General features: G+C 35.9%; 2 protein-coding genes across 2 annotated transcripts; one reads left to right on the top strand and one right to left on the bottom strand.

The window, feature by feature from the left end:
• The first annotated feature begins 4788 nt into the window (after nt 1–4788).
• Nucleotides 4789–7572, top strand: LOC121223815 (F-box protein At4g35930). Its single transcript, XM_041106448.1, has 6 exons — nt 4789–4943; nt 5054–5113; nt 5283–5729; nt 6658–6732; nt 6819–6928; nt 7023–7572. The coding sequence occupies exons 3-6, from the start codon at nt 5373–5375 to the stop codon at nt 7282–7284; spliced, it is 804 nt and encodes a 267-aa protein (XP_040962382.1). The 5' UTR covers nt 4789–4943; nt 5054–5113; nt 5283–5372; the 3' UTR covers nt 7285–7572.
• Nucleotides 7573–8332: 760 nt separating this feature from the next.
• Nucleotides 8333–9478, bottom strand: LOC107912836 (ubiquitin-conjugating enzyme E2-17 kDa). Its single transcript, XM_016841183.2, has 4 exons — nt 9184–9478; nt 8976–9103; nt 8734–8838; nt 8333–8633 (listed from the first exon to the last, which is right to left on the bottom strand). The coding sequence occupies exons 1-4, from the start codon at nt 9251–9253 to the stop codon at nt 8490–8492; spliced, it is 447 nt and encodes a 148-aa protein (XP_016696672.2). The 5' UTR covers nt 9254–9478; the 3' UTR covers nt 8333–8489.
• Nucleotides 9479–10184: the final 706 nt, after the last annotated feature.

Raw genomic sequence — 10184 nt, forward strand, 5'->3', positions numbered from 1 at the left:
AACACAGCTTAAACATGATTTAATTTGTCTGAACTAAAGACATGTGTCAAAGATGTCTAAACTAGGACATATTTAAAATATATATTTAAGATATCCTAAATTATGACATAATTAAAAACCCTTATTAAAGAAGTTCAGATTATGACATAATTAAAACTTATATTAATGATGTTTAAATTATGACATAATTAAAGACTTAAATTAATTTAACTAAATAATTAGAACCGAATTAACTCTTTATTCCAAAAAATAAATTCACAAGCTGAATAAAGCTAAAGTTGTGCTTGAAATAAGTTGCATGGCACGCATGGAGTGCATGCCTATCATTGATCAATAAACCCCGCAATGACTTTATCCAAATTCAATCAATAAGGCCCGCAACAACTTTCTTAAACCTCTTAGCTCAAGCATGAGTAACCGGCCTCGTTGGTAGCTCCATTGGTTCTTCGGCAGCCTTAGTTGGGTCTTGGACCATGATCGCATCAATTGTCTCAAGATGGGAAGTAAATGTTTATTAAAAGTGTTTTACATGCTATTCCTACATTTATTATGTCGTGTTTTCTTTTACCAACAGTTTTCTGTGTTGATTTAGAGAAAATTATTAAATGATTTTTGTGGAAGCGATAAGGTGGTCGGGGAGGTAAGCACTAGTCCAATTGGAAATCTTTATGTGCTCTAAAGTCTGAGGGTGGTTTGGGTTTCCGTGATTTGGCAATGTTCAACATTACTTTGTTGGCTAAGCAAGGTTGACATTTGATTAATAACTCAAGTTCATTATTAGCGCGTGCCCTTAAAGCTAAGTATTACCTACATTGTGATTTCATGAGTATAGGTTTGAGAACTTACCCTTCTTACCTATGGAGGAGTATCTGGTCTGCAAAGGGGTTGTTCAATATGCGGCTTTATTATCGTGTGGGTACGAGGTCGAATATACGTGTCTAAGATGATGCTTGGATCCTAGGTTTACCTAATAGACGTTTGCAAAACACTGGTGTTATGTCTCCAAATTTACTTGTTTTAGAATTCTTTAACCTTTATTCGAGACAATGGGAAGAAAACCGACTCACCAGAGTTTTGAGCTGTACCTTGGCTAATCGTGTGCTCTGTATTTCTTTTTCTCGGATGGCCCACGATGACTTCTTGGTGTAAGGTGCTGAGTTTTCGAGTGAATTCTCTGTTCGTAATTGTTACAGACTCCTTATTTTTTCGGGTTACACGGTGATTCCAAACTCTTATAGACTTTTCTATACTACTTTATGGAAGTTGAAACTACCAGAAAAGTTAAATTACAGTTTGAAGAGTTTTTTACAACTACATTCCTAGCTACTATACTCCATATCACAAATGTTTGCGAGCATCTATTTTGTGTCCACGGTGCCTTATTGCTGATGAGACTTTGGAACATATCTTCCGAGATTGCAGTCAACTTCTGCTATTTGGGGGTCCCTGCACATCACATGGCCAAGTAAAACACCAAATGCATCTCTACAAGATTGGCTACTATCCATTTTTATAGTATATACTAGTGATATAATCCGGAAAGTAATGTGTGGGTTGTGGTTTATTTGACATGCGAGAAATAGAAGGGTTCATAATAATGATGTTGTTCAAATGCATGTTGTGGTGCGTAGAGTTTAGGCTTACCTTTTAAAATTGGATGTGATAAATCAGCAGTTACCTGATCGCTTGATCGGTGTTGAGCGATAGCGACCTTCGGATCCTCCTTTTGTAAAGGTAAATTTTGACGTAACTTATAGTGGGTCTGGTCTTTTTCCTGTACATGTATTGTCATTAGAGATCACACAGGTAAGGTGTTGGGTTCTCAATCAGTACGCAGTGCGCACGTACCTTTGCCTTTCTCTGCCGAGACAGTGGCTTGTTATCATGTAGTCCACTTGGCTCTAGATTTGGGATTTCAGTCGGTCATTTTTTAAAGTGATTCTTTAACGGTGATCTGCAAACTCCTCTCTTCTCGACCTGATGTGTCTGTTCTAGGTCCTTACATCAGGGACATTATTGCCATGGTAGCGCACATTTGTGGATGTCACTTTCTGCATGTCCTTCGCATTGCAAATCAGGTGGCTTATCGGTTGGAATTAGCTGGTCTCTAGGATGGTGGTTTTGTTTCTAGGGTAGGCGCGGTGCCTCTATTTATTTCAACGGTGGTGAACCATGACAGGGGTGTTCTCGGGTCGGTTTGTCGAGGTAATTGAGGAGTTCTTGTCGTGACCTGGATCGGGGGGATCTGGAAGGTGGGGGGAGCTCAAGGGTTTTCATGGTTTCTGTATGACTGGCTTGAGATTTTGGATCTCTCTACTAGAACACAAGCTTCAGATTCAGTGGTTGCTCGCTCATTGGTTTTAATAGCTGTTTCTCTAGTTTTCCACGGTTGCTAGTTCATCTTTTTTGTCTCGTCATTGGTGGCATCCCTTCAGCTTTGGTTTTCTCTAAAGGGTTCGGATGACAGCTTGTTTAGGTTCCAAATTTTGATCTTGTTTTGCTTCCGGAGTTGTTTATTCTGAGCTTGTTTTATTAGGGCTTTCGTTTTTTTTTTGGTTTTGTTTGTTTTGGATTGGTTGCTGTTATGTTTTGTTTTATCTATCAAGCCCAGTTTCTTTTCAAAAAATTTCAAAAAATAGTTTTAAAAATATCAATTCTACATTTTAATGGTTTTTTAATTTTTAAATATATTTTATCTTTTTTTATAAATTTCCTATAATTTTTATAATATTTTATATATTGTTATATTTATTTATAATTTCTATATTTTATGTATTTTTTTTATTTTTTAGATTTAAAAAATATATATATTTAAAATCTAGTCGTTGACATAACATTTTAAGAGAAGAATATGAATATCACACCACTGCGTTAAAAAAGTGTACATAAATCCAAATTCAAAAATTAAAATGAAAAACAATTAAAAATGACTAAATTTAGAGAGTAGATACTTCTTTAGGGCCATTTACCAATAAAAGCTTAATTTTTTTTATAAATTTACCGAAATGGGCCCGGTATTTTGTTATTTACCGGAATGGACCATTTTTCGGTAAATCGCATCCACGTCAGCGCGATGTCAGGGGACGTGCCAGGAAATCGTGGCCACGTCAGCGCGCTTTGCTGACGTGGCAACAAATCGCGTCCTCGAGGGGGCGATTTGTTGCCATGTCAGCAAAGCGCGTTGATGTTGCGGCGATTTCCTGACTTGTAGGTTTTTGGATTTTAGGGTTTAGGGTTTTAGGGTTTTTAGGATTTTTAAGGTTTTGGAGAAAAAAGTAAACAGATAAGTCGCGCCCACATGTACGCGCTTCTTTATGGAAACATCTGCCCTTGAATCTACAAATGTTGAGCCTGCATTCACTGAAATACTAACTCAAATACATCATGTGATCAGTCGAAAAGCACTCGAATGAGGGAATGATCAAACAACATTGCCCAAGTTACAAACCATCAATGTCGGCTCTCGGGATGATGTTTCAGCTGTGAAGAAAGACGGCTGCTGTTCTGCATAATTGTTAGATGATTCCGAGTGTCCAAATTTTCTTCCTCATTAAGCACAAGCTTTCCTCACCGTGATCTTTCTCGAGATCTTTCGTTGAAGACGAAGAAATAACAACATTCCAGGGATTTTCTTATAGTTTGTTCAGACAGATCTAGTTTTAGCATTTTAAATGATTTTCATTAGTTGTGGAGAATAAATTTTAAATTAGCTATCATAATGTTTTGTATTTTCAAAGCAGTATTTTATGTAATATAACAAATAAATAGGGATAATTTAGGTATTATAAATAATTTAAATAATTTAGTGCAACTATATACATGAAATTTCATTAGATGGGTAAGTCGCGGCCACGTCAGTGCGCTTTGCTGACGTGGCAACAAATCGCCCCCCTGCGATTTCCTGGCACGTCCCCTGACATCGTGCTGACGTGGACGCGATTTGCCGGAAAAGGCCCATTCCGGTTAAAAATAAAATACCGGGCCCATTTCAGTAATTTAAAAAAATAGGTTTTTTTTAATAAATTGCCCACTTCTTTGAACCTTTATAAAATTAATTTTTTCACATCAAGCGACTGATAAGAAGGCTGCCACATTTATTCATATACACTAGCATTTGGCATTTCAATAGGAATGGGATAAATGTTTATCCATTATTCAACCATTGAATTCATGTTTCAAGTTTCCCTATTTTTTACATTTCAAGTTTCCTACTTAATTTTATTGTAAAATATTCAGTGATTTAAATTTTTATTTAAAAATGGAAGTTTAATTGTTAATCAGATAAATTTTTTTTATTTTTGAATTTAATATAAAAATTTTAACGATTGAATAATATTTTTAAATTCAAAAAATAAAAGAGCTTAATTTTTAAACATAAGATAGAGAAATTAAATTTTAAATATATAAAAAGCACATGGATTTAACATATTAATTTCTATGAAATTCATAAAGACTTTAATTATAATTGAATTCATAATATTAACTCAATCAAGTATTTAAATATGACAAAAAAAACCTCTAATTTAAAATTTAAAATAGTAATTATAAAAAAAATGAAAACGCCAATTAAATCGCTAGAATTAAGTAATTAAACGGGATCTTTGCCCTCCCATTGAATGCCTTGACTTAAGACATAAAGTCACTATCTTTAGCTAATATCAAGTAGCCACGTGTAAGTAGTCAGTATCGACCCGCATCTCGTTTTCTTCAGTTTTTATTGATTTTCCTCCATATTTCCAAAAAAAAAAAATATAAACTGTTGATTGAAAATTTTGGCGGGCAAATAAGAGAAATTCAAATAAAGAGCCAACCCTAGCCACGCATTATCTTCCCTCTCTCTCACCGCTGTCTCTGAGTCTCTCTCTCTACACGCCTCTCACTGGAAATTCCTCTCTTTAATCTTTATGAGTTTTCACGCGGATATCTCTGCTAATTTAAGGCTGGTGAGTTTCTCTGTTGACTTGATTTAATTTAGGTTTTTTTTCCCAGTCATTCTTAGCTTCGTTTTACTGATGAAGTAGCTGCTGTCTTCGTTTGGCTGATTTATTTTCAGTTTTGAACTGAAGGGGAGATCGATTGACGACGATTTCGACACCTCAAATCTTTAATCACTGTGAGTTTTGTGTGTTTAGCAGACATAGTGTTTTCTTTTCCTGATTGTTTGTTGCCCTCATTTTGCATCTCTGGTTTTCTAGTTTTCATGGTTTTTTTTTATTTGGAAAAAGGAACTAAATGCTGTTACAGTGTAAAAGGAAAATTCTCATTCTTGCATTCGATTCCAGGCTTTAAAATTTCAATTGTTGGATTGATTATTTGGGAAAAAAAGGGGATATAAGTCAGTTAAGGGATTCGAATAGAAGAGTGACACAAATATGGGAAAAGTGTCTCCTAAAGATAGGGATTTAAAGACAGCTAAAAAGAACAGCCGATTGAAGAGTTCGAGCAGTAAGTATCTCAAACCAGGTACTCTTGCTCAGCTTCGGCATAGTAAAGTTTCAGCTGCCAAGTTGTGTACCGATCTTGGGAAGAAAAGGGTGGCTGTATTAAGTTCCAAGAAACAGGAGGATGATAATCTTTTGATCGAAAATATGGTTGCTGAGAAAATCCCTTTGATGTTATCGCCCATGGATTTGCTTAAGCAGAGTAGTATGACGCGGACTCCAAAGACACCTCGGCCTGAAGACTTCGAATCAGAGTCAAGGCTTGAGTCTCTTCCAATGGATTTACTGGTATTTATTTGTACCCTTGTTAATCTGTTTGACTGGCCTGGCTTAAAAATGCTTTATGCCTACTGCATTCAATAACTTCAAAAATGCTTTATCTCGACTGTAGGACAATACGAGGTTGAAAAGTACTTAATTGTTTTTTTAATTTTTTGGTTGTAGGTATGATGTTTGTTTAAAGGTTCCTTACTTTCATATAGGATAGGCATCTTTCGTACAGCATATATCATGTTGCATGTTATATATTTTTATAGACTTTGCTTCTATTTTGTGCTCAGAACCACTTATTACTGCAGTGTTGAGAATGTTAAACTAGTAAATGAATTTATTCAAATAACAGTGTAACGTATTTTGGTTCTTTTTGTCTCTAACAAAATCTAGTTATTGTTAGAGTAAACTTCATTGCAAGCAAGTGGAATTTAACAGAAGCTGAATTTCTTGAATCAAATGAGAATTTGCATTCGGCATGTAGTCTTCTCAAAGTTTCTTTCTCTTTACTTTACCATCTTGTCCTTTATGGCCTTTGAAAAAACAATCCTTTGGATATAAAATCAATGACATTTTATTATTAATGGTGCATTCAAGGGCATTATCTTCTATAATTTAGTGATTGTGATTTGTAGAAGAATTCTCTTGTTAGATATGCATATAAATCTATGCTAATCTGCATGATCGTTTTTTGCCTTGGTAATTAGGGATTATTGCCATATGATAGTTGGGAAATTTTTCAATAAGCTAGCAATTGGTATATGTCTGTAATTTTTATATATGAAGAAATACAGAGGCCAAAATTCTGATATTCAAGTTCAAAATTACGTTATATACCCCTCCCCCTTTTGGATCATTGGTGTTACTGGAAATGACTTGCATTCCACTTTTTAGAGATCATGCTCCTTCCTTTGGTATTGATTCCTTTCTTTTTTGATATATTGAGGTTAAAATACTTTGTCACTTGCATCACGACCAACTGAGGGCAGTTTTTCATGTTTCTCAAAGGATAAGAAGAGCTGTAAGTCTCTCTCTCCCTCCCTGTGTTTGCGTTTCCATATTTGTATGTGGACCTAGTTGTAGAAACGTTAATATTGTTGAATACAGGTTTGTCTTGCAAGGCAATTTCATTTCAATTATACAACACCTGACCGCTCAAGACAGGAGATGCTGAGCACTATGACACCTAGGGTGACAGAACACTGGCCCTTTCTGAGGTAGGCATTAACTGTTTTAGGTCTCCAAGATTCTGTAAAAACATGGAGCAGAAGTTCATCATTTCGTTTACAATGTTTTGGTGGTTGTTTCCAGCAAGGGTGATGGCAAAAGTAATTCGATGGGAAGCCCACACACCCCGAAAGCTCCAAGGCAGGGTCCGCGACCCCCTTCTCGCATTAAAGTAACTGAGTTGAGGCAAATTGCTGCAGTGCTATTCCAGGATTCAGGATTCCCATCGAGATGCATGGTGCCATCTGTTCTCCCTAAGCCATTATGCAAATCTTTGGCTTCAAACCGAGTGCTATTCTATGAGGATGAGTTATGCCAGGCTGTTGCTCAGAATAAGCTTCGCTGATTCTTCTGTGTTACTCTCATATGCGTTGGTTCCTCTGTGTATAGTTTATTTGTCTTCCTATAGGAGATTGTAGTTAGATTAGATAAGTATCAAGTATGCAATTTTGTAGCTTTGCATGGGCAGTATTAGGTTATAAGAAGTTTGTTTATGAATGTGGGGTTTCTCAAATACTTAGTGGTTCTTGAACTGGTTGCTTGCTTGCTTGTATATCTTATTCTCATATAGGTATGTTTGAAAGTGTATCAATGGTTGCTTTGTCAATGAAGCTTGTGTTGGGTCCTTATGATACATTTGTTCAAGTAGTACAGTTACCGTAAATGCTTAGTCCAAGGACATGCGACTTTAGATGATGGTTGGAGTATAGATAGGGTCATTTGCTGTAGTCTATAGAGAGGTCACACAGGTGGTACGTGGCAAATTTCGTTTTATGTTAGGGATTTGGACCTCAATTGCCACTTTTTTTTTAGTCTTTTACCTTGGTGAAAAGAGTATTTGATGTATCGCGTGTAACTCGCAACTTTTGTATGTCTTCTTTACGCTAAATGGTGCTTTAAAAAATTATATAGTTTTTATGAGTTAACTATTCATTTTATAAAACTGTTGGCATGTTGGGTGTATTTAGTGAACAATTATTGAGAAAGGCCAAGGAGTGAAATGTAGAGAGCTAAAAAACAAGAAGAGAATAGGAAGATAAGGGAGAATCAAGATGGAAGTAAGTAAACTAATTGCTGACAGTAGTTGTATGCATCCGCATCGACGTTGTGTTTGTGTCGTATCTTTGGAGAAAAATGAGCATTCTTCTTCTTTGATGATTATGTTGCTTTTCTGTTAAATGGAAACCCGTTTTCCTACTATTATTGTGTTATATGATACGATTCCCCTTTTTCCTTTTAAAAAAATAATATGATTTTTAATGGTTATTTTTCTTTTATCATTCTGCTTTGATTCCACGCTATCATCAAAATTTTCCTTTTTGTATTTTATTTATTCAATATAAATTTAAGGTATCACCAAATTGCATAAGATTTGAGCAGAGACAGGAGTGATATCAACCAGAAAGATACTTATTCTTTTATTTAGGTTTAGATTGAAGTAGTGGAAGCAGATGATGGTTGTTAAATGGCAATTTGTCTAAAGCTAAACAAACAAACAAGCTGTCGTGGGGGAGAGTAGAGTGACAACAAAATTACACGGGCAAGTGTGGGTCAACCCATTGCATACTTGTAACTCCAGCTACGAGCAATCGTTTCGTACTTGACTTTGTCAGTCTTGTATATATGAGCTATCTCAGGAACAAGTGGATCATCTGCATTTGGGTCCGTCAGCAGCGAACATATCGATAGCAAAACCTGCATTTTTCATTTTTTTCACCAAATTTAGCCTCAGTTTCACTAGTGAAATTTCCCCCATTTTTTGGTTTAAAATTTAATACTATTATCTATGCATCACCTTCGAAATGGTGAGTGCAGGACTCCACTGCTCTTTAAGAATATCTAAACAAATATTCCCATTGCTGTTTATGTTTGGGTGGAACACTTTGGTTCTAAACACGACCTGCATGCCCAATGCTTGTTAACTTATTTATTCATCATTAATATCTATATATATACTAGGCAAAAAGGTCAAGAAATCATAACCCTTTATCAGGTGTGTGTGTGTGTTTTCCAGTGAGTTATAGTTAATAATATTACCTTTGGAGGCTTGAAAGGGTAGTCCGTAGGGAAGTGGATGTTAACAATAAAAACCCCACCGCAATAGGGGCTGTCGCCGGGGCCGAGTATTGTCGCTTGCCACTGGAACATGTCTTCTGCCACCGGACCTATAAATTCACCACAAATAATAAAACTATACTATAAGTTCACACATTGTGTTGCATCAAATTAAACTCTCTCTATATACCTGCACTGCATGAAGTTGGAGGGTCTCTTTGCAGTTCCCTCAGCTCCTTGAGAATTCTCTTTGATGCCATTAGGCCTTATGTCTTTTAAAGTCTTTGATTGCTTGACGTCCCTACGAGGTATACTATAACATTGGTTTATATAGTGAGAGGGGGATGAGCTTTGCTTGCTGAGCCTGATTTACAATGCAATTCCAACTGGAGTATAAATTCCCAGAAAAAGTTGTGAACTGAGAACCGTCCATTTTTTGCCACCCCAGTTTTTGTTCATTTGTTTTCCTTTTTTCAAATAAAGTAACCACAGAATTGTAATTCCCAGTCCTTGTTTATTTGTAATAATTCAATGGCTTTGAAGGTCAAGTCAAATCGTTTTGATGCTTTGAAAGTCTTTGAGTTAATAGGGAAAAATGCAAAGCAAAGGCATCTAGATTCCATATGCAACTGGAAAATAATGCCTTTTGGCACCAGGAAAAAGGATGAGCCCCATTACGCCAATAACATCAAAGAATCAAACAGCATACCAGAATAATCAGAAAATTCAGGCAAAATAACCCCTCCTTTACAGTATGAACCATGGAGATTAATATGATAAAAAAACTTAACTGATAGCTTGCATGAAACATCCAAACACAAAGAGGGGGAAAAAGAAAAACAGGGATGCAATCCTTTTATTGGTTAGATTGTCACCTAAAGAAAATCCCTTTTCTCTGGCTTTATCCGACTTTTAATCTACTTCATGTGAAGTTCGGATATGGAGATCAAGTGGAGGTGTTGATGGCTTCTGTGGTTGGATAAGTATTTAAGCTGTTTGAATACATATGTTAGAATGCGGAAGAAGACGGATTTGAGTTATTTTGTACCCTTTGTAGCAGGACACTTGTCCACTTAGAAGATCCCACATGAATCCCGGTAAGAGAAATGGTAATAGAACATGATGAAGACGAATATTGTCAAATCCATCACTCTTCTATTTTTTCATTTGCACCACTTCACTATGAACATA

This window comes from Gossypium hirsutum, chromosome D11 (genome assembly GCF_007990345.1).
Source record: "Gossypium hirsutum isolate 1008001.06 chromosome D11, Gossypium_hirsutum_v2.1, whole genome shotgun sequence".
NCBI lineage: Eukaryota > Viridiplantae > Streptophyta > Magnoliopsida > Malvales > Malvaceae > Gossypium > Gossypium hirsutum.